Genomic DNA, 24,777 nt, shown 5'->3' with positions numbered 1-24,777 from the left:
ATTGTACTAAGAAAACTAATGCTTAAAAGAGAACAATAAAAGCTAAACAGAGTTAAAGACATTGCTAAATTAAGGTATGTATAAAAGGAGACTTGGAAAACAGGCTAGTTTATAAACATCTGAGACTTGGACTTTAGATCTGCTCTCTGGACTCACGGCACATGGATTCTCATGCTCATGCTTGGCTCTAAGTCCCAAACAGATTACATATATCAGCCAATTGGAAGACATATGTGAGAAACAAGAGTCAAGTCCAGAAGAGATGTTCACATATAATCTTATGAGGCCAGGAGGAACTGGGAGGGACTCATAATTCTAGCGCTCACCAAAGCAGAATCACATCAGTTGTGATGCCATCTTATGGTACCCAGACTAGTGAGGGTTTTATGCAATGCCAAAGTGCAGATGCTCAGTGACTACCCTAATCATTCCATGTGGGCACCTCTGAGTTGGAGTCAAATATTCTGGGACTGCCTCTTGAAGTATCAATCTGTCACCTTCCTCCATTTCTTATTGGACATTAGCTACATTTCCTCTAAATTTAACATGCCACTTTCCTGTTATCCATGTCCAGTTAACTGCTTCAGGTTACCTTTGATCAGGATGTACCAGTTATAACCCCACCTCCTCAAGGTAATAAATATTGCATCTCTATTTCCCCCACCACTGTTTCATGTATGGATACCAGTCACTGGTGAATAACTATCGATGACTAGGGAGCCTCAAGCACCAGCTGGGGAATCAGTCATTGTTTAGAAAATCAGGGTTGCAATTCGCTTATTCTGCTCTACTTATGTATTCACTAAAAAACAATTTTCTCTCAACTATTTTACAAGTTTCTTGTTTTAACTTCTAGGAGATGATCCTTAACCCTCTGAGGTGTCCTAGCACCACACCCCAATTGAATTATGTGGGATAGAGTGCATATTTTAAGCCTTGTCATCTCAAAACATACTCTCCAAGCCTTCCTCAAGTTCCAGAGTGTAAATTTAATCAGAGAAGAGAGCAAATGCAGAAAGAAAGGAAAAAAGCCAAGCAAAACAATAATGGTTCAGCCATTAAGTGAAGCAAGGACCTGTAATCCCTCTAGAATACAGATGATACTCTGAGCCATGTCCTCGGAGCTGCTTTGCAGATGCTGAAACTGCCACCAGATGCGAGAAGTTAACCGCTTGCTGCCCATAAGCAAGCAGACCCCAGATGGCTTAGAAACTGAAGGTTGATGATATTGACTCCTAATTGCCTCACCATCAGCCAATGAGAAGAACGTCCGTGAGCTGACCATGCACCCCACAGTCCCCTGTTCCTCACCTTATGTTTCTCTGAAAGCCATCAGTTTGGGTCTGATGAGCACCAGCCGCTTGGACTCCTTTGGTGCCCTGCGATAAACGGTGCACTTCCTCTACAACCCGGTGTCAGCAGATTGGCTTTACTCTGCTTGGCCCAGAAGACCCAAGTGTGGCTCAATAACAGTGTTGCAAAAGCAAATGACTTTTGGGGGTTATAGCAAATGTTAAAACATATTGTGCAATCATAATTTAAAGAGGGCTACTTGGGGCAGGAAGGGAAATATGAAAAACACAAGGCACAGGATTTGAAGAGAAAGCCAAAGTCCCAGATTCTCAGAGAGTGTGAACAAAGAAAACGTGTTCTGCTTAGACAAATGTAAGGTTCTTGCACTTAGAAATGCTGGGTAGGATATGCGGCTCTAGTAACACTGGCTGAATGGCAAAGCACAGACGTTTTCACTCTACCCATCTGAGCAAGAACAACAATCAATTCACTGTGTAGCATAACAAAGTGCCTGGTACTTAAATCCCTTGAGTGAATGACTTTCAGTGAGGCAACATATCTGAATAACTCTTACTATATCCTGAGAATGTGAAAGTAAGAGTAATGTTAGAAATATTGAAGTCTTTGGAGTGACAGCATGTGATTGAAGACCTCACTTAGTGGGGGTCTTTCCTGTGGACCCGCTGGTGGATGTGGAGGTTGGAGCTCTGGCTGAAGCCCTTCCCACATTTGTTGCACTCATAGGGCTTCTCCCCAGTGTGGACTCTCTGGTGGATGAGGAGTTTGGAGCTCTGGCTGAAGCCCTTCCCGCACTTGCCACAGTGATAGGGCTTCTCCCCAGTGTGGACTCTCAGGTGGATGCGGAGGTCTGAGCTCTGGCTGAAGCCCTTCCCGCACTCGTAGCACTGGTACGGCTTCTCCCCCGTGTGTGAACAGCGGTGGATGTGCAGGTTGGAGCTCTGGCTGAAGCCCTTCCCGCACTCCCCGCACTTGTAGGGCCTCTCCCCCGTGTGGATGCGCTGGTGGATGTGCAGGTTGGAGCGCTGGCTGAAGCTCATCCCGCACTCCCCACACTCGTAGGGCTTCTCGCCAGTGTGCACGCGCTGGTGGATGTGCAGCTTGGAGCTCTGAGTAAAGCCCTTCCCGCACTTGTCGCATTTATGAGGCTTCTCCCCTGTGTGGACTGAGTGATGGATGAGCAGACTCGAGCTCCTGGTGAAGCCCTTCCCGCACTTGTCGCACTTGTAAGGCTTCTCATCGGCATGGACCTCACGGTGGATGAGCAGACTCGAGCTCCTCGTGAAGCCCTTTCCGCACTGATCGCACCTGTAGGGCTTTTCTTCCGTGTGCTCCCTCTGATGCAGGACCAGCTCTGAGCGCTCACTGAAGTCCCTACCACACTGGCTACATCTGTATACTTTCTCTGAAGGGCGGATTTTCTCACCAGGGTGACCACCTGGGCTGGCGGCACATGTTTTCCCACAGTCTTGATGGCTACAGGGCTTCTCCTCTGCATGAGCTCTCTGATGACGATGACTGGCCACCCGGGATTTCCAACCGCTAGCGTCTTTGTGGTCACAGCCAAAGGGCTCCAGGGACTCTTCCCCCTGGCCAATATGCCAGACTGTCTCTGCTCTGAACGGTGGCGAGACCACCTCTTTTACGTCAGCCACGAGTCTACCATGAGGGCTCTCTGAACAATGCTCAACGGGAGGACTTCTTCCCCCTGTCAGTTTCCTCTCAGTGCTTTCTTCAGTTAGACTTTTGCTTTCCTGAGGATCCTGGGGCTCATTCTTACAGAATGAGGAGTCCTGGGTGGCCATCTGGATCGGGACTTTCAAAGATGAATATTCTTCACTCTCCATGTTTTTTTAAATTATCACTCTGAAGAGTCACCACACTGCTTGTGGTTCCTGGAAATATGAGAAGATACTTTTCTCCACTTCTGACAAGTAGAAACATCCAGTTCAGGGTTACTTACACCTCCCTGTGAATATTCACAATTTAATTCTGACTCCTCGTTACTGTACTAAGCCACTTCTTCCAAAATTTGCCAGCCGGAAAGCTCTTGAGGTAATAGATAACGTAAGGACTTTATCTTCATTTTCCACAAAATTTTCATTCAAGTCTCCTAGGAAACAAAGGGAATTCAGTGACAACAAACAAAATTTCAAGATTTCAGAGCTGCCTAAGGTAACTAGCAGAAAGTTCAGTCTTGTCCTTATCCTCATGTCCTTTGGGTTAGTGTCAGGAAGGGAGAGGGCTTGGGTATGCAGGACAGAAATCGTGTCTCTGCTTTTAAGTACTGCCAATGAAAGCACATGCACATTGCTTGTCATCCCACATTCTTGTCATCCCACACTCTTGTCATCCCACAATTAACATTTCATTCCATTTCACCAGTTAAGTGTCAGTTAAAATAAAATAAAACGAAGTACTCGACTTTAATAAGTGCTTGGGATACAAAAAGGAAATACAGATCCTTTTGCTTGATAAACTGGAATCTACTGGGAAGAAAGACAGGCCAACAACAACGCCATGTAAGTGCTACTATACAGATACATGCACGGCTAGTCACGGGGGCACGGGGGGCGGGGGGCAGCTGACTCAGACCTTGGGGGAGATTTCTGGGAGCAAACGTAAGGGAAAAAAAGTGGAATGTGGAGGGAGGATGTGACATGTTCTGGAAAAGATAAGCAGTTTCTTGTGAAGGAAATAAAACAGGTAACAGTGGTAAAGACTATGCCTGGAGAGGAAGACAAGAGCCAGAACAAAGGGCTTGGTGTGTAGTTAGAGATCCCCTCAGAGATGTAAAGCTATTAAGGATTACAGTTGTGAGTGAAATGACGGACTCTATGATTATAAATACCATCATAAATGAGCATGACTTTAAGGTAGAGAGAGAGCTGCTATAGCAAATCAGAAGAGTGATGAGGAGGATGGTTATGGACAGAAAGGGAGAGATTTGTTCTGAATCACATGATGACTGACTAAACTCAAAAGGGAAAGAAGGCCCCAAGCATGACTCAAGTCCCTTGAATAAGTGACTAGGTATGGGTTACTATATCATAAGACACGGGATCTTAATCTCCAAGGCTAGAGTAGGGAAGGGGACAGAAAACAGACTTGGAATCTGACTCTTTAAATTTGTGATGCTGGTGGAATATTCTGTTCAGTAAGTGAAACATGTGGGTCTGGAGCTCCTGGGAGAGAACTGTGCTAGGAATATAGATTTTAGACTTACTACAGATGGTCCCTGACTTACGATGGCTTCACTTACAAACTTTCGACTTTATGGGGGTGTGACAGTGTTATGCCTTTGAATTTCGGATTTTCCTGGGCTAGCAAGATGCTGGACAAACCTCCTCATGATGCTGGGCAAAGGCAGCAGCTGCAGCTCCAACAGTGTGCTTACAACCCTTGTCTTCCCCTTTCAGGACAGTGCGCAACGAACTGCCCGAGATACTCAACACTCGTATAAAACAGGCTCTGTGTTAGATGATTTTGCCCAACTGCAGGCCAGTGTAAATGTTTTGAGCATAATTAAGGCAGTTAGGCTAAGCTGTGATGATCAGTAGATCAGGTGTATTAAAGGCATTTTTGACTTAAAAGTGTTTTTCAATTTACAATGAGTCTATGGGGATATAACCCAACTATAAGTTAATGAAGATCTGTAGTATGTATGTTAGTGAAAACAATTAGGGTAAAGATCCTTATATTACACTGAAATGACCAAAATAAGAAAATCCACAATGGTCTTGGAAAAAAAAGAAAGACTGCCATTACTAGAATAAAATTGCTAGGGAACTTCTTGTGATAAAGTGCAGACGGATGAGGTCTGATGGGGAAACAAACAAAAAACAAACGCACAGCTCAAGTTATGTACAGAAAAAGGCTCCTGAAGAAGCAGGAGAACGTCCCAAGAAGTCCGAGAAATTAAACTCCAAGCTCAGAATCAACTATTCTGAACTAAGAGAGGTTTACTCCAGAAAGAGGTTTTTTCTATCACATCAGGCATTTCTAATGTCTTGACTAGTTGTTGCCATTAGCAGAGCCACTGTCCCAACTACCCTCTTCCCCACAAAAAAATGAAAAACTAGGAGGTTAAGGGGAGTGGCCCCTTATAAAGCTTCAAAAACAAACTGTTCGCAACGAAGAACTCCTAATAGTATGATTTGGGCTGAAGACAGCAGCATCAGTTGAGGTAATGGCAAACCTGCACAATGACAGGGCTGAGGTACAAAGAGAAGCAACCAATGCCGCATGTGCCCAGGATAAAGCCGCAAGCTAATCTGCGAGGTGGAATTTCTGACAAGGACATCCCAGAGCTGGAAACTGAAGCAGGGCATGTCCCAGATAACATCCTGGCCTTAAGAGGCGATCTCAAAAAAAGGGTCTACATCGTAACTCACCATCTGGATTCTTATTAGATTCATGGCAAGCCCAGTCAGCAGAGGTGTCCCCTGTAAGCTGAATATACACGCACCAAGGAAGGGCTGAGCATCAGCTGAGGGCGGTGCACTCCATTGTCATGTTGTGAACAGAAGACTTTTGGAAAAAAAGAGACAAGAAACATAAGGAAACAAACAAGAAAGACAGAAACTCACATCAATAAAGAGAGGCACAAACTCAGGAAACAGTAAACAGAGGTAACAGAATTTAAAAGGTTCAAAATGAAAATCCCAGAGAAATCTGAGGGGATATCACATCTAAAAAAACTACGATCTAGTACTAAAACATAAACACATTGCTATAAAGAATAATTAGAATTTTTCCAAATTAATAAAAAGATTGAAAACAATGATAATCATAATATTTGAGACTTATTCAGACACCGAGTTCTGTCTGTCTCTTTAAAACCCAAGGACTGCAGCATGCCAGGCTTCCCTGTCCTTCACTATCTCCCAGAGTTTGCTTAAACTCATGTCCATTGAGTTGGTGATGCCATCCGACATTTAACATTTACTGTCCTCAATTGGAGCACTCAGAAAGCAGATGCATGATCCTACGTGAGAAAAACTATTAGGACACTCATTCTACACTGGAAGAACCAAGGTTAAAATGATCAAGTAATTTGTGTCATAGCTACTGTCAGGCAGTCTGATTTTAAGGTCTGCAATCTAGACGGGTTGAATAGCTAAATGAATATCCACCTAAAATGAAGACTGAGGGGTACTCAAGGAATGCAGAGCAAAGGCAGACAGACGGAATGATGAAAGCCTGTCTTGTGCGAGTTCGATGAATACCGTGGAGGTAGAATGCAGAGAAAGAAATGATCAAAGAATTAGCAGGGGGAAAAAAATTCTTAGAATTCAGGAGTCAGGGCTCACTAAATGTTAAAAATTGTGAAACCTCAGGACTTCAACGAAACAAACAAACAAAAAAAAACGCAAAAAAATAAAAACCCAGAAAATACTAAAAGCATCTAGACAGAAAAGCCAAGTTATGTGCAAATACAAATGAGAATTATATTGACATTGAACTACAGAACAGCAGTATTGTATACCGGAAGATAAATGAGCAATATCTTCTAATTTAGGAAGTAAACTGACTGTAAAATTAGCCTTCTATCTCATACCCAAGTCAATCAGTAGACTGGCTAGACACTTTTTCAGGTTAGAAAGGATTTTAAAAATTACTGAAACAATTATTCAACAGTGTACTATAGTAAAAGTTTTTAAATTAAGAAAAAGATGACATATAAGAAATAGCAGTGAGCATTAAGAAATCAATAAAATAGACAAGCTGAATCAACTGTTGATATATAACAGAAAACAGTAGTTAACCAAATCAACCAAAATGCTCTAGAAACAGAGTGGAAAGGGAAAAACCTCAAATTAAATATATTTTGAAAAGCAAAAATTAGTTGTAGGAAAGGGAATAAAACAAAAAAAGGAACTGTAATCTATGTATACTATTTGACTCTGCAGGAACAAGAGTTATGAAATCAAAGCAATGTAAGTATTAACCACTGATGTGACTCTGACATAAACTCTCGGGATGATGGGCATGTTAGGGGAAATAATGAAGTCAATAAAATATCAAATATTGATAAGCTGAAAAAATAGCAGTATATCATAATATAATAAATTAAAATTAAAACTACCTGTTAACACTGGTTAAAAACCCAAAGCCTGCTGACACATGTTGCTTGTGAATGTAAATTGGTATCACCCCTCAAGAAGGATATTTTAACAATTATGTCTCAAAATCACAAATATATGCACGCAGCAGTCCAGCTCGGGGGTTTTATTCTTCAGATTTCTTGGCACAGCTGTGAGTGCTACTTGCACAAATTTATTCCCTGCAGACAGCTTGTGACAGCAAATCATCAGAACTCTAAGTATAGAGCCTGCCTTTACTTTTGCCTCTCTGCAAACCAGTCTCTGTCAAGCAGTCCCAGTGATACGGGTGAATCAGTTCATACCATTTTGCTGTCCCAGCGGCTTCCCACTGAACGCAACACAAAGTCACATTTTTTTTACCGATGCCTTTAATGCCACGAGTGAATCACCCCTGCTCTAATCTTCCCAAATGCTTCCTGTATTCTAGCCACACGCCTTCTTTTAGGTGTCTGGGTCTTCTTGTGAAGTCTTCTCGTGCCTATTCTTCCCCTGCCCGGTCACCTGTTTAATACCCATTAATGCTTTAGGTCTCAGTTTAAACATCACTTCAGAGGCTTTCCTTGGACCTCTCAACAATACATTTATCACTCTCATCCCATCCCATGCCCTCATTCTCTCAGAACACAATTCTCCATCCGTCACAGGACTTAATGAATTCATAGTAACACACTGTGTTTACTATAACGTCTCTTTTACAAGACTATAAGACATATTTCTTTGAAACCCCACAGCAGTCAGTTTTTAAATCTTGATTCCCTGGTGGCTCAAACTGTAAAGAATCTGCCTGCAATGTGGGAGACCTGCATTCTTTCCCTGGGTCGGGAAGATCCACTGGAGAAGGGAATGGCAACCCACTCCAGTATTCTTGCCTGGAGAAGTCCATGGGCAGAGGCACCTGGAGAGCTATAGTGCATGGGGTTTCAAAGAGTCGGACACAGCTGACTCACACACACACACATGTACATAAAGCAGTGGGGTATTAAATACATTGCTTTCCCTCCAGAAACCAAAGAAAATAAATCAGACTTGCAGATCTAATGGTTAAAATAAAAGTATGCAAAAGGATATGTAATCAGGTATGAGCCTGTGCGAAGAGTTGACTTATTGGAAAAGACTGATGCTGGGAGGGACTGGGGGCAGGAGGAGAGGGGACAACAGAGGATGAGATGGCTGGATGGCATCACAGACTCGACGGACGTGAGTTTGAGTGAACTCCAGGAGTTGGTGATGAACAGGGAGGCCTGGCATGCTGCGATTCATGGGGTCGCAAAGAGTCGGACACAACTGAGTGATTGAACTGAATTGAACTGATGAGCCTGTGAGATATAAATTCTGAGAAAAGAAAGTTCCGAGAAAAGAAGGAGGTTGAGGACTTCCCTGTTTGGTACAGTGGATATGAATTTGCCTCCCAATGCAGGTGATACAAGTTTGATCCCTGGTCCAGGAAGATCCCACATGCCACGGAGCCACTAAGCCACGCACCACAACTGATGAGCCCATGTGCCTCAACTACTGACGGCCACGTGCTCTGGGGCCTGTGCTCCACAACAAGAGATGCCACGGCAACGGGAAGCCTACTGACCGCAACTAGAGAAAAGCTGACACACAGCAGTGAAGACCCAGCACAGCCAGAGATAGATAAAATTAACAAAAACAAGAAGAAGGAAACGAGAAGGAGATTGAATGGGGGAGTGGTCAAAGATCTCACACAGGTAAATTACTTCAAATAAAATCTTAACAGACAGAATTCACGAGAAACCAGAGCATGGCAATCAAGGGCCCCAGAGCAAGGAAGCATGGAGGACCTCAGGAAAACAGGCTCAGCTGGAAAGGAGGGCGACCGCGGGGCAGCAGCGAATAATGCTCTGTGGTAAAGGTAGAGCTTGAAAGGCTCGGAAAGCGAGGGGGTAGTTTAGAGGCTCTAGACCAGCAACTAAAGGTAACGAGCATGGAGAGTTTTCCATTATACTATAATCCTCAGCTTGCTCCAACTGAGAGAACACATCTGAGACACACAGGTGTGGGTGACTGTGTGGAAAAAAAAAAAAGCAGTCTCAAACTCTGGCTCATAAAGGATGGACCACGTACGGTTTCTCGGACAATTCTCCAAGTAAGGCTACCATTCTCCAGTTCTAACCAAGTAAAGTTCTTTAGGGCTTTCCAGGTGGCCCAGTGGTGAAGAACTCACCTGCCAGTGCAGGGGATGCCAGAGACATGGGTTCGACCCCTGGGTCAGGAAGATCCCCTGGGGCAGGAAATGGAAACCCACTCCAGCATTCTTGCCTGGAAAATTCCACGGACAGAGGAGCCTGGCGAGCTACAGTCCATGGGGTCACACAAAGCTGGAAATGACTGAGCATATACACACAAAGTTCTTTAGCTGCTTAGAATAATCAAAAACATCCTTTTCTGCCAAAAAAGAATTAAGAAAGTGATTCCTCAACTATAGCTCCTGGGGCTCCCAGCACTGGTGCTCAAGTTCATGTTCTTACCCACTGAGGCCAAGTGGCTGTAGTTCTCCAGCATCACAGCTCTGTGCAGCTTCCTCTCAACAGAGTCCAGCAACCCCACTCTTTCCTGGTGAAGTCCACAGAGGCATCCTTGAATGCTACTGGTTCCTAAAACAGTAAGCACATTCCTCCTCAACTGACAACCATTGGAACAAATGCCCCGGAAGGAAGGTGAGGTTGGGAGCACTCAAGAGGGGAGAAGGATACAGGGGGGTGTGCAGTTCAGGCTGATCTCAGTCTAGTTTGGATGGAGCCTCTCCTTCCTCATTTCCTTTCTGAGCTGTCCTTTTGCCCCATTCCTACTATTATCCTGATAACCTTAACACTCAGAAGAACGATTTACCCAACACGCTAACCCCACATTTCTTAATCTCTTCAATGCCAATGATCTTTGCCTCATTTCAAACTCAGGAACCACAATTAGGGCCATTTCACTATTTGGATCACTCTGTTTTTGAAATATTATCTCAAAATTCACACCTTAAACACATCATCCTATTTTTCTTCTCTTCTTCCTCCCTCACATCTATTTTACCAAGATCATCATCCTTTCAGTTTAGTTCAGTTGCTCAGTCGTGTCCGACTCTTTGCGACCCCATGAATCACAGCACGCCAGGCCTCCTTGTCCATCACCATCTCCTGGAGTTTACTCAGACTCACGTCCATCGAGTCCGTGATGCCATCCAGCCATCTCATACTTGGTCGTCCCCTTCTCCTCCTGCCCCCAATCCCTCCCAGCATCAAAGTCTTTTCCAATGAGTCAACTCTTCACATGAGGTGGCCAAAGTACTGGAGCTTCAGCTTTAGCATCATTCCTTCCAAAGAAATCCCAGGGCTGATCTCCTTCAGAATGGACTGGTTGGATCTCCTTGCAGTCCAAGGGACCCTCGAGAGTCTTCTCCAACACCACAGTTCAAAAGCATCAATTCTTCGGCGCTCAGCCTTCTTCACAGTCCAGCTCTCACATCCATACATGACCACTGGAAAAACCATAGCCTTGCCTAGACAGACCTTTGTCGGCAAAGTAATGTCTCTGCTTTTGAATATGCTATCTATGTCGGTCATAACTTTTCTTCCAAGGAGTAAGCATCTTTTAATTTCATGGCTGCAGTCACCATCTGCAGTGACTTTGGAGCCCAAAAAAATAAAGTCTGACACTGTTTCCACTGTTTCCCCATCTATTTCCCATGGAGTGATGGGACCGGATGCCATGATCTTCGTTTCCTGAATGTTGAGCTTTAAGCCAACTTTTTCACTCTCCTCTTTCACTTTCATCAAGAGGCTCTTCAGTTCCTCTTCACTTTCTGCCATAAGGGTGGTGTCATCTGCGTATCTGAGGTGACGGATATTTCTCCCGGCAGTCTGGACTCCAGCCTGTGCTTTGACCCTTCCTGTTTCCTCTCAGCCAAAGTGCACTTCTGGTATCAGCCTCTCCCCTAGCCTTCTAAATCTTATGCCCTTTCTTGTTCTAAACTAAGTAGTTGAACATTCCTAGAAAAAATAAAATAGCACATTTACCCACAACCATAAAACACTCTCCTTAGGTATTCCCGAACATTTATCTCTAGTCCTAACCTTTCTTCTCAATTCCAGGCTCCAATTTCCTACCTACATCTACACTTGGATGTCTAAAAGGCACTTAAAACCTATCAAGCCCCAACAGAATTTTTTTTTTAAGCTTTTGGCTGTGCCGCATAGCATGTGGGATCTTAGTTCCCTGACATGGGACCAAACCCATGCCCCTGCTTTGGCAGTTCAGAGTCTTAACCACTGGACCACCAGGTAAGTCACCCCAACAGAATTCTTGCTCCCACAATCTCCATCAGTGTCTGCTCTTCTGTTGTTGTCCCCCAAGTGCCACACAACCTACTAAACTGCTCGAGCCCCAATCCCAGAAGTGCTTCTGATTTTCTTCTCACTTCCTCACATTTTATTCATCACCAAGTCATGTCAACTCTGCCTTTAAAACATCTCTGAAGCCACCCACTTCTTTCCAGCTTGCACTATTATCATTATAGGTCCCAGCTGTCATTAACTTTCTACCTACACCAACCTCCTAAATCTGTCCTCCCCCACATGATGAATCTTCCACACAGCAGAGAAGGTGATCTTTTAAAACACGTACCACGCCAGGCATGAAACTCTCCAAAGGCTTTTCCACGCACATGGAATAAAATCCAGACTCTTCATTCTGGCCTGCAAGGCTTCACAGCCTGGGGTCCTGTCGATTCTTCATGCTCAGCCTGCATCCTTCCCCCCTTACATTTCACCTGGCTTCTGTGACCACACTCAACTAATCTTTAAGTCCTCAGCAAACAGCACACCTGACTCAAAATCTAAATGGAAAATATTTATTTATAAATTCACAATTTAAAATCATGAAATGATACAAGTAAAAGAGAAATCTCGAGCTCATCCAACTCGGCACTCAATTTACAGATGAGAAAACTAAGGTTCATAACTGCGAAGTGACTCATTCAAAGTCACAGAGGAAGAGAAGGGTTAAATGGGACTCCTACCTTTCAGCAGACTCAAGGACAATGTCTGGTATACAGAAAAGAGTAAGCACTGATGGAATGAAGTCCTTTCTTTAAATTCAAAAAATGATGAACATACGCCAGGATCTCAAAATGTCACCATTCTAGCAATCCCCAACTTCATCACAGTGCATAATCATTAGGGAAGAGATGGAAGGAAAACAAAAAAAGAGCACAGGTTCTTACTTATGTTAATCTTTGCTGAAGTTCTCAATTATATTCAAGGCACAAAGATATTATGCTTTCAATACTTTGAGGCAGCTTACTGTCCTCTAAACAAACTGATTTTTATAAGAACTCATGGTACCTTTCTATGGATGTGGATGTGAGGATGGTTTTTGCCAACCAAAAAGATGGTCTTGCTGGTGGTGCTGTTAAGAATTAGTTCGTTTCCCCCTCCCCCCCTTAAAATCCAGCCTGTATGCCTGAAACACAGTAAATCAACTATACTTATTTTTTTTCAATCATCTAATAAAAAAAAAAACCCAGCCTGATATTTTATTCAAGTAACTCCTGGTGTGATGACCTGTTTAGTTACAGAGAAGAAACAGCATGAAGTTAGAAAACATGGGGTTGACTTCTGACTTTGCTGTTCTCTGCAATAAAATACATGGTACTTCCCTTCTGCTCCCTCAGAATTAGAGCTCTCCTCTGTAAGATGATGGCACCAAGGCAGAGAGTTAAGAGGGGCTACCCTGGTGGCTGGCTAACCCCTTCCTTTTCAAACTTTCTATGACACTAAGTGTCAGTCTTGAGGTAGCTTTCTAGAAGGGGTTTTGTGCAGACAAATGACAAGTGTTTTTTAAAAGCCTACATGGTAATTCAACAATTCACTGTACCAATTAAAACGCAGGTACGGCGATAAAGGGAACAACCCATCCTGTCTGCCTTAGTGACGCTCACATCAAGTATGCAGAGAAACGCTTCACAATAAATGCAATGAATCTTTGGGTTGTACAAAGACCAAAGAGATGAAAAAGGAGTGAAATTTTCCTTTCAGGCGGTCTAGGGGAATGTTGCTTAGGAACGTTTACCTCTTAAAGAACACCCCAGATTTCTGGCAGTGACATGGTACTTACTGAGCTGTTATGTAACACGTTTTCTCATGTCTTTAACTCAAGTTTAATAAATGATTACTATTAATGCACACACTTTTCCCCCCACACAGCACATGCTCATGAAGACAAGCACCGCAGTTGATAATTCTGTTTGCTCTCCCCTGACCACTTAGCAGTAGACTGAGCGTGTAATAGCTGTGGATGGCTTTCACTGTGAGTGAAATGTCTGGCAGGAAAAGGCATGCTTCCAGAGACTGGACCACACATGCTGTGTGAAGCTTTCCAATAAAAGAGCACAGCCCAGTCCCCTGGGGAGTGAGTCAAACTCAAGGGGGCAGGGTAGTTCAGTGAAAACAGGGGTAGAATTTAAAGTCAGCAAACTGTGCAGACCCTGGTGACATCATTTGATAGCTATATGCTCTTAGTATCTTAATGTTCCTATACTCACATTTATAAACACTATATGTCTCACGCTGAAGTCTGACAAAGTGAAAAAAAAAACAAAAAAACAGAACCAAGACAGGACCTGACACCAGATACACACTCAGTTAATGCTGATGCCCTTCCCCCCAAAGAAAGGCTATTTCCATCCTCAGAGAAGAGAAAGCCCAACTCACCTGGAACTTGGCAAGTTTCTCCTTTCAGGAAGGACAGATTCCTGGAAAAGTGGGGTCGAGGGAAGCGAGAAAGCCGTGAAAATCAGGTCCGCTTTGCTGGACACAGCCCAGCCAGTCCAGCGAGGCTGCCGGGGAAAATGTTTTCAGGTCTGCCACCTTTACACGCCCTCTCCTGGGATGCTTCTGCCGTCTCTTCACGCTGCGCCTCCCTCACCTCTCCACGGGGCTTTGGATCAAATAGGCCAAACCTCCCTCGCAAACCCATGAAAGCAAGGAAATCCCACTGCCCCCAGCCGCTCGAAGATGTGCCTATTTCCCCAGCCTGTGCCCTAAAGTTCCAGTTAGAGCGGTAGCTCCCCGGATCAATGTGTCGCCTCTCAGAGATGTTTCGGCTGCCCGAGACGCCTGGCAGTGACTCTGTCGGGGATGCAGGGGCTCTGACGCAATCTCTTTCCAGCGAGGACAGGACTGTGGGGACGGGAGGGTTGGTCCCTCACAGGAGCCCCTCTCGGTCCCCTAACGTCCCCCCAAAACCTCCTTCGAATAAGGCCAGTCATCGGCGTGCAAAAGGCCGGTGTGGTCAACCGCGAGGCTCCCAGGCCGGCCAAGGCCGAAGCCCAGGCAGCGGCGAGGAGGACCCCTCGGAGCCACGGCCGGCTCAGCGCTGCGGGCGCCTGGTCTCAGCTGACCGCCGCGAGGGCCGGGGAACGCAGCGCCGGCCGCGGCGCGGACACACGTGCGGCCCTCGGTCGCAGCTCCGCCGGGACGCGCGCCCTCCCACGGCCACCGCCGCAGCCCGGCGCCTCCCCCGGCGGCACCCCCACGACTCAGGCGCCAGACGCCGCTCGGCCGCCGCGCAGGCTGCGCTGCTCGCCAGGCCTTTCTCACCGCTCACGCGGAGGCCGACACCTGGAGGCGCAGGACCCGCGCCACGGCCCCGCGCCAGCGCCGAGGGCCGCGAACTACGAGTCCCAGGCAGCCGCGGGAGCGCCACGCCCGCTTCCGGCGCCGTCCCGGGGCCCCGCCAGAGGCCGCGCCGGAGGCGATGGGGCCGCTCCCGCGAAGTGGTCTTCGAGTTCGCAACTCGTTCCTTCAGGTTATCCTCACATGTGGCATTGTTTTTAAATGCCTTTCTTGTCTTTATTTTAGGAATACCCATTAACATGCTTTTCAATTTGTTAAAGTGCTACGGGGGGAAAAGAACGGAAATATCACCCGTACTTTCTCTTTAATAACATTCTGAAATGTGTATCCCCTTCTCACCTCTGAAGTTCGTTCATTTAGCAAACATTTGAGGTCCTGCTATGTTCCAGGAACTGGCCAAGACGCTTACGCAAAAAAAAATCACCGTGGATGTTAAATTCTAGTGAGATCTCCCACTAGAGCAGTATACGATTTTGATAAAAGGTATCAGTTCAGTTCAGTTCAGTCGTGTCCAACTCTATGCGACCCTATGAATCGCAGCACGCCAGGCATCCCTGTCCATCACCAACTCCCGGAGTTCACTCAGACTCATGACCATCGAGTCGGTGATGCCATCAAGCCATCTCATCCTCTGCCGTCTCCTTCTCCTCCTGCCCCCAATCCTTCCCAGCATCAGAGTCTTTTCCAGTGAGTCAACTCTTCGCATGAGGTGGCCAAAGTACTGGAGTTTCAGCTTCAGCATCATTCCTTTCAAAGAACACCCAGGGCTGATCTCCTTTAGAATGGACTGGTTGGATCTCCTTGCAGTCCAAGGGACTCTCAAGAGTCTTCTCCAACACCACAGCTCAAAAGCATCAATTCTTCGGCGCTCAGCCTTTTTCACAGTCCCACTCTTGAATCCATACATGACTACTGGAAAAACCATAGCCTTGACCAGATGGACCTTTTTTGGCAAAGTAACGTCTCTGCTTTTGAATATGCTATCTAGGTTGGCCATAACTTTTCTTCCAAGGAGTAAGTGTCTTTTAATTTCATGGCTGCAGTCACCATCTGCAGTGATTTTGGAGCCCAAAAAAATAAAGTCTGCCACTGTTTCCACTGTTTCCCCATCTATTTTCCATGAAGTGATGGGACCAGATGCCATGATCTTTGTTTTCTGAATGTTGAGCTTTCAGCCAACTTTTTCACTCTCCACTTTCACTTTCATCAAGAGGCTTTTGAGTTCCTCTTCACTTTCTGCCATAAGGGTGGTATCATCTGCATATCTGAGGTGACTGATATTTCCCGGCAATCTTGATTCCAGCTTGTGTTTCTTCCAGTCCAGCGTTTCTCATGATGTACTCTGCATAGAAGTTAAATAAGCAGGGTGACAATATACAGCCTTGACATACTCCTTTTCCTATTTGAAACTAGTCTGTTGTTCCATGTCCAGTTCGAACTGTTGCTTCCTGACCTGCATATAGGTTTCTCAAGAGGCAGGTCAGGTGTTCTGGTATTCCCATCTCTTTCAGAATTTTCCACAGTTGATTGTGATCCACACAGTCAAAAGCTTTGGCACAGTCAATAAAGTAGAAATAGATATTTTTCTGGAACTCTCTTGCTTTTTCCATGATCCAGCAGATGTTGGCAATTTGATCTCAGATTCCTCTGCCTTTTCTAAGACCAGCTTGAACACCTGGAAGTCCATGGTTCATGTATTGCTGAAGCCTGGCTTGGAGAATTTTGAGCATTACTTTACTAGTGTGTGAGATGAGTGTGTGTTATGAAAGTTATATGTGTTACGGAAAAGGTGGAGTTGAGTCAGGGGATTGACGGTCTTCAGGGTGTGTGGATTGGGATGTGCTGAAACAAAGACTGAGGGGAGGAGGGACTCAGCCAGTCACGCAATACTCAGGGGTTCGAACTCTTTCCTAAATGTACACAGACATGCTTGTACAGATACACTTTTTAAACAAAAATGGGTCTGTGTATGGTAGTACTGTGTATCATTGATTTACATGGAAACCTTGCTGCCTGAGATGCCTTTAGTTGTTAATGCCTTCAAAGGAATGGCGCCGTCATTCTCCCCAGTGGCATCTGCATTGTTTTCACTCCTCGCTGAGTGACACAGGGCCTCTCAGTCTCTCCAGAATACTTTCTCTTCAGATTTATCCTGGGGGTGGGAGAGCTGTTGCCTAGCCCTCCCCACTACGCCCTTCCCCTTCTTGGTGTTTTAGCTTCCAATTACTAGTGTAATAAGCTACCACACACTTAGTGACATACAACAAACACAAGTTCACTCTCTTAGAGTTCTGGAGTCAGATGTCTGAAATCAGTTTACTGAGCTGAAGTCGAGGCGTGGGCACTGTTGGCTCCTGGAGGCTGCAGAGGAGGGCCTGTTTCCTTGCCTCTTTCAGGGTGTGTTGTGGCCTATATCCCTTGCCTTGCGGCCTCTTCCTCCGTCTTCGAAGCGCATGACTCCAGTCTCTCCTTCTGTCAACACATTACCTTTGCGGATAATTCCTCCTGTGTCTCTCTTTTGAAGACTGATGTGATTTACATGAGGCCCACCTGGTCAATTCAAGATAAATCTCTCCACTTCACAACCGTTAATCACATTTGCAAAGTTCCTTTTGTTGTCTAAGGTAACAATCACAGTTTTGGGGGGTTAGGACATGGAGACACTTCTGGGAGGCCCGTGACATTTGGAGAGGCTCCTCCTCAGGGATACTCTCCTACCTTTCGTCTGAGGAATGCAAACTGTCTCCCCAGGACTCACTGCTTGCTGATTCACTGATCCTATCACTCTTGCCCTGATGCTTAGGCCTTCATGTTCTCACGTCCCTCCTAACCCAGCTTAAAGATAATGGCCCATCATTATGATCATTCGTTTGCCCTATCTTACCTGGTTTCATTCTCCTGATAAAACACCAAATCTAGTTGAATCCAGCTCCCTGCCTGTTCCATACTTGTACCTGTGTAGCAGATGTGGCCTGAGAAAAATGCAAGGCTCTGATGATCGGTCTGATTTTCAGTTTACGAGTCAAGTGGGCCCTTAATGCTGTCAAACTGCCCTCTTACATCTTCTTAGCCCATCCATCCTCCTCAACGACTATCTCACAGTTTTTCCTCTTTCTTCATACCTCCAACAACTGCTTCTTCCATCTCGCTCACAGCTGATGACTTGCTTTCTATGGGAAAAGAGAATTTTATACCCTCACACAAGTGCATTTACCCACATCTCTTCACGGGAGCCTGTGTCCTCTACTTTCCATTCTGAATGAACAGCCCCCATTTCTGTTTAAGAAAACCCTCTGTTTGTACCCTGAATCTTATCCCTTTTCTTACACATGAAGGCATTCTCCTCTCATCTATATTAACAGTTTTCATTCTATACAAATTGGGGAGGTCTTCATTTGTGGCCTACGTCTTCCGCATGTTAAGGTCTTGGGATCCGGAGAAGCACTAGGTAGGGAGCACCTGAGGCTTTAGATCTTATCTGGGGAGCCCCTGGGTGACACACAGAAAAAAAGGTGGAGACACATCCATTTCCTTCTGGGTGACCTACTCTGGGCTCGTAGTCCAGTGTTCATCCTTGCCTATGAGCAGCACTGTGGAGTAAGTGTTCTTCCTCACTCTTAAGATGAAGTCACAGAGGATTAGAGAAAGAGAGGCAGTGACTTGCCCAAGATTCTGCTTCTGGCAAATGGCCAAAGCCAGGGACCAAACTCAGCATACTGAGTGCTGAACTGGGGTCACTTTCACTAGAGCATGACTGTCGCCTCATCTTTTCAGGGCATCGCAATTGGAACAGGTCAGGTGAGAGATGAAGGAAGGAGTTTAGGACCCCTTGGGCCCCGCCTCCAGTTCAACCTGCTGGGGGGATCACTCTGGCACAGAAAAGCACCAGACGAAGGTGGGCAGCGGCAGATGCAAGTCTGGCCGTGCTGGGCTGCCTGGAAAGCTGGAGAAACCACAGCTGGAGCTGGAAAGGGAGCCCTGTCCCCAGCAGGCTGGCTCCTGGCTGGAGCAAGGGCACACAGAGCTCCTTCCTTCCAGATCTTTGTAAGTTCAAACAATGTCTCCAGCTCTAGTACCCAAACTGTTGTCAGAATGTCCTCAAGAGCCATGGAAATGGGGAGGGTGATAAGGAGGGTCTCATCCAGTCATCTTCAGTTTTCAGACTGAAAACTGAGGCCCAAAGGAAAAAGAGTTTTGTTCAAGGGCACTCAGGCAAGCAGCAGGGGCAGCAGGAGACGTTAGTCTTGCCCAGTAATGAAGGGCTCTTGGCGCTGCCCTGCGAGGAGTCCCAGGAAGATGGCCTCAGGGCTGCCGAAGCCCACTGTTACAGTGTGTGTGCTACTAGAGGCAGCTCAGCATCATTCCTGCACTTGCTCACCCAAAGGCACTCAGCGAGTATAGTCAGTGTGTCCAGTCACGTGAAAGGCTGTCTCGCCACAGTGCTCCAGCAGCAGTGGGAATGAGGAGTGTCAGTGCTTTTCAGCATCATGAATCCTCTCTCCTCCCCGGCAGCCTCTTCTCCCCGACTGGGCTGTTGCTTCGTTTCTCACCTTTATTCATACTCCAGCTGTCCACTTTTTGAAAGATGTTGGGCACAGCCAACTAAGTCCACTAATAAGTAGGTAACAACTTAAAGGGTGTCCCCCTCAATCCAAGGTTAAATGTATCATAGGGTATCCCAAAATACCTAGATATCTTAAAACCAAAAAACTGTGGCATTTTAGATAGTGTATTAGGATAAGAGAGATGTTTTTAGAAAAGATCTATATGGAATGAATAGGGTTGGGTTGCCAGATTTAGCAAATAAAAATACAGTATGCCTAGGTAAATTTGAATTTCAGGTAAACAATAAACAAATTTTAGGAAAATATGTGTCCCCTGCAGTGTTTTTTTTTTTTTTTCCTGAAATTGAAATGTTACTGAGTGTCCTGTATTTCATCTGGCAACTCTAGAGGAGTGGTATGCTTCCCAGAACTCCGGGAAAGACTAAGTAGGTAATTGACCTCCTGTAAGCCAACCTAACGGAGAAGGCAATGGCACCCCACTCCAGTACTCTTGCCTGGAAAATCCCATGGGTGGAGGAGCCTGGTAGGCTGCAGTCCATGGGGTGGCGAGGAGTCTAAAGCCCTTATTTCTTGCTCTTTAAAATGAGGCGCACAATACTCGCGTTTTGGGCTGTGGTGAGGCCTGCATAAAATAACGTGTAAGGTACTTATCAACATGCGTGCTCAGTCACTTCAGTTGTGTCCGACTCTGCGACTCTGTGGACTCCTCTGTCCCTGGGGATTCTCCAGGCAAGAATACTGGAGTGGATTGTCAGGCCCTTCTCAGGGGATCTTCCCAACCCAGGGGCTGAACTTGTGTCTTTTTTGTCTCCTGCATTGGCGGGCGGGTTCTTTACCATTAGCACCACCTGGGAATCCCGCTGATCTGCGACCTTGACGGGAGAAGTTAGCTGTGCTGTTCCCGCTATTGGCCTCCAGGTGGCAGCAGTCACTAGGCACATGCCCTTGGACGGTCTGCACCGCTCCAGGTATGTCTGCCACTGTGCTTGCTCTCCGTGGTGGCTCTCTCCTTGGATCTCTAACTTCTCGTTTCTGTTATCTCAGTTAATTCTCCTAACAATCCTGGGAAGTAGGCAAGCGGAGATTATTAGCTGTTTTGTACATGGGTGAACTGAGGCTACATTTTTAGCCCCTCTAGAACGTGACTGCTGTCTATAGGGTCGCACAGAGTCGGACATGACTGAAGCGACTTAGCAGCAGCAGCAGCAGCAGCAGAATGTCCAAATTACTATACAGTTGCGCACATTTCACGTGCTAGTGAGGTTATGCTCAAAATCCTTCAAGCTAGGCTTCAGCGATAAGTGAACCAAGAACTTCCAGAGTTACAACCCGGGTTTCAAACAGGCAGAGGAACCCGGAGATCAAATTGCCAACGTTCACTGAATCATGGGAAAAGCAAAGGATTTCCAGAAAAACATGTACTTCTGCTTCAGAATAGCTAGAGCCTTTGACTGTGTGGATCACAGCAAAGTGTGGAAAATTCTTAAAGAGATGGGAGAACCAGACCACCTTACATGTCTCATGAGAAACCTGTATGCAGGGCAAGAAGCAACAGTTAGAACCGGACATGGAAAAACGGATTGGTTCCAAATTGGGAAAGGAGTATGTTAAGGCTGTATATTGTCACCTTGCTTATTTAAGTTCTATGCTGCGTGCATCATGTGAAGTGCCAGGCTGGATGGATGACAAGCTGAAATCAAGATTGCCATGAGAAATATCAGCAGCCTCACATGCGCAGATGATACCACTCTCATTCTAATGGCAGGAAGTGAAGAGGAAATAAAGAGGCTCTTGATAAGGGTGAAAGAGGAGAGTGAAAAAGCTGGCTTGAAACTCAACATTCAGAAAACAAAGATCATGGCATCCAGTCCCACCACTTCATGGCAAATAGAAGAGGAGAAAGTGGATGTGGTGACAGATTCTATTTTCTTGGGCTTCAAAGTCAATCTGACTAAATACAGTGTTGGTCCTTTTCAGTTCAGTTGAGTCGCTCAGTCGTGTCTGACTCTTTGTGACCCCATGAATCGCAGCATGCCAGGCCTCCCTGTCCATCACCAACTCCCGGAGTTCACTCAGACTCACGTCCATCGAGTCCGTGATGCCATCCAGCCATCTCATCCTCAGTCGTCCCCTTCTCCTCCTGCCCCCAGTCCCTCCCAGCATCAGAGTCTTTTCCAATGAGTCAACTCTTCGCATGAGGTGGCCAAAGTACTGGAGTTTCAGCTTTAGCATTATTCCCTCCAAAGAAATCCCAGGGCTGATCTCCTTCAGAATGGACTGGTTGGATTTCCTTGCAGTCCAAGGGACTCTCAAGAGTCTTCTCCAACACCACAGTTCAAAAGCATCCATTCTTTGGCGCTCAGCCTTCTTCATAGTCTAACTCTCACATCCATACATAACCACTGGAAAAACCATAGCCTTGACTAGATAGAACTTAATCGGCCAAGTAATGTTTCTGCTTTTGAATATGCTATCTGGGTTGGTCATAACTTTTCTTCCAAGGAGTATGCGTCTTTTAATTTCATGGCTGCAGTCACCATCTGCAGTGATTTTGGAGCCCAAAAAAATAAAGTCTGACACTGTTTCCACTGTTTCCCCATCTATTTCCCATGAAGTGATGGGACTAGATGCCATGATCTTCATTTTCTGAATGTTGAGCTTTCAGCCAACTTTTTCACTCTCCTCTTTCACTTTCATCAAGAGGCTTTTGAGTTCCTCTTCACTTTCTGCCATAAGGGTGGTGTCATCTGCATATCTGAGGTTATTGATATTTCTCCTGGCAATCTTCATTCCAGCTTGTGTTTCTTCCAGCCCAGCGTTTCTCATGATGTACTCTGCATAGAAGTTAAATAAGCAGGGTGACAATATACAGCCTTGACATACTCCTTGTCCTATTTGGAACCAGTCTGTTGTTCCATGTCCAGTTCGAACTGTTGCTTCCTGACCTGCATACAGATTTCTCAAGAGGCAGGTCAGGTGTTCTGGTATTCCCATCTCTTTCAGAATTTTCCACAGTTGATTGTGATCCACATACTCAAAGGCTTTGGCATAGTCAATAAAGCAGAAATAGATGTTTTTCTGGAACTCTTGCTTTTTCCATGATCCAGTGGATGTTGGCAATTTGATCTTAGGTTCCTCTGCCTTTTCTAAAACCAGCTTGAACATCAGGAAGTTCATGGTTCACGTATTGCTGAAGCCTGGCTTGGAGAATTTTGAGCATTACTTTACTAGCATGTGAGATGAGTGCAATTGTGCAGTAGTTTGAGCATTATTTGGCATTGCCTTTCTTTGGGATTGGAATGAAATCTGACCTTTTCCAGTCCTGTGGCCACTGCTGAGTTTTCCAAATTTGCTGGCATATTGAGTGCAACACTTTCACAGCATCATCTTTCAGGATTTGAAATAGCTCACCTGGAATTCTATCACCTCCACTACCGCTGTTCGTAGTGATGCTTTCTAAGGCCCACTTGACTTCACATTCCAGGATGTCTGGCTCTAGGTGAGTGATCGACACCATCGTGATTATCTTGGTCGTGAAGATCTTTTTTGAACAGTTCTTCTGTGTATTCTTGCCACCTCTTCTGAATATCTTCTGCTTCTGTTAGGTCCATACCATTTTTGTCCTTTATCGAGCCCATCTTTGCATGAAATGTTCCCTTAGTATCTCTAATTTTCTTGAAGAGATCTCTAGTCTTTCCCATTCTGTTCTTTTCCTCTATTTCTTTGCATCTATCGCTGAAGAAGGCTGTCTTATCTCTTCTTGCTATTCTTTGGAACTCTGCGTTCAGATGCTTATATCTTTCCTTTTCTCCTTTGCTTTTCACTTCTCTTCTTTTCACAGCTATTTGTAAGGCCTCCCCAGACAGCCATTTTGCTTTTTTGCATTTCTTTTCCATGGAGATGGTCTTGATCCCTGTCTCCTGTACAATGTCATGAACCTCATTCCATAGTTCATCAGGCACTCTATCTATCAGATCTAGGACCTTAAATCTATTTCTCACTTCCACTGTATAATCATCAGGGATTTGATTTAGGTCATACCTGAATGGTCTAGCGGTTTTCCCTACTTTCTTCAGTTTAAGTCTGAATTTGGTAATAAGGAGTTCATGATCTGAGCCACAGTCAGCTGCCGGTCTTGTTTTTGTTGACTTTATAGAGATTCTGCATCTTTGGCTGCAAAGAATATAATCAACCTGATTTCGGTGTTGACCATCTGGTGATGTCCATGTGTAGAGTCTTCTCTTGTGTTGTTGGAAGAGGGTGTTTGCTATGACCAGTGCATTTTCTTGGCAAAACTCTATTAGTCTTTGCCCTGCTTCATTCCGCATTCCAAGGCCAAATTTGCCTGTTACTCCAGATGTTTCTTGACTTTCTACTTTTGCATTCCAGTCCCCTATGATGAAAAGCACGTCTTTTATAGGTGTTAGTTCAAAAAGGTCTTGTAGGTCTTCATAGAACCGTTCAACTTCAGCTGAACGGTTGGTCCTTTTAGTCCACTATAAAGACACAGGCTTTTATTTCAACTGAGTAAGCAGCCATTAGAATGTGGAGAAATTGGGATCCTTGTTTGTTTTGTGTGTGTGTGTGTGTGTGTGTGTGTGTGTGTTAGTCATTCAGTTGTGTCTGACTCTTTGTGACCCCACGGACTCCTTTGTCCATAGGATTCTCAAAATCCTGGCAGTTCCTCAAAATGATAAATATAAAATTACCATATCACTCTTGACTCCATTCCTAGAGTGCTAACACAGAGCACCTTAAGCGCACATCCACACGGAAACTCGTATCCTGTTAACAAGCGAGGAGTCAGTGTTCTCAAGAGAAACAGAAGCAGCAGTGTGTGTAGTTAGTTAATCAGTTGGCTCCTGTGCCATGGAGACTAAGAAGTTCAGTGACCTGCCACCGTCAAGCTGGAGAACGAGGAGAGCCAGTGGTGTGATCTGGTCTGTGTCTGAAGACCTAAACTGTGGGAGCCAATGAGGCCACTCCCGGCTGGAGGCAAAGGCCTGAGAAGGCAGGAATGCTATGCTGGCTTAAGTCCCAGAGTCTGAAGGTCTGAGGACTAGAAGCTCTGAGGCCTGAGGGCAGGAGAAGATGGATGTCTTGGCTCAAGGGCAGAGACCAAATTCTCCCTTTCTCCACTTTTTAACT

The 24,777-nt window shown here is 45.4% G+C and overlaps 1 protein-coding gene across 13 annotated transcripts; it reads right to left on the bottom strand.

The window, feature by feature from the left end:
• Positions 1-969: 969 nt before the first annotated feature.
• On the bottom strand, positions 970-15,134 carry ZNF239 (zinc finger protein 239). Of its 13 annotated transcripts, none has more exons than XM_069572383.1 (6): positions 15,029-15,106; positions 14,141-14,265; positions 12,448-12,583; positions 9,911-10,036; positions 5,706-5,841; positions 970-3,424 (listed from the first exon to the last, which is right to left on the bottom strand). In XM_069572383.1, the coding sequence occupies exon 6, from the start codon at positions 3,156-3,158 to the stop codon at positions 1,950-1,952; it is 1,209 nt and encodes a 402-aa protein (XP_069428484.1). In that variant the 5' UTR covers positions 3,159-3,424; positions 5,706-5,841; positions 9,911-10,036; positions 12,448-12,583; positions 14,141-14,265; positions 15,029-15,106; the 3' UTR covers positions 970-1,949. The 13 variants fall into 13 exon arrangements, with proteins under 13 accessions (XP_069428484.1, XP_069428488.1, XP_069428483.1 ...); XM_069572387.1 differs by having other exon boundaries at positions 14,141-14,181; positions 15,029-15,099; XM_069572382.1 differs by having other exon boundaries at positions 14,141-15,129.
• Between the last annotated feature and the right edge of the window lie 9,643 nt (positions 15,135-24,777).

This window comes from Ovis canadensis, chromosome 25 (assembly GCF_042477335.2).
Source record: "Ovis canadensis isolate MfBH-ARS-UI-01 breed Bighorn chromosome 25, ARS-UI_OviCan_v2, whole genome shotgun sequence".
NCBI lineage: Eukaryota > Metazoa > Chordata > Mammalia > Artiodactyla > Bovidae > Ovis > Ovis canadensis.
This window is presented reverse-complemented; position numbering and strand designations above follow the sequence as displayed.

Bases quoted from the DNA above. Each gene is read 5' to 3' on its own strand.
- ZNF239 (XM_069572381.1), bottom strand. From the start codon at position 3,158: ATGGAGAGTGAAGAATATTCATCTTTGAAAGTCCCGATCCAGATGGCC.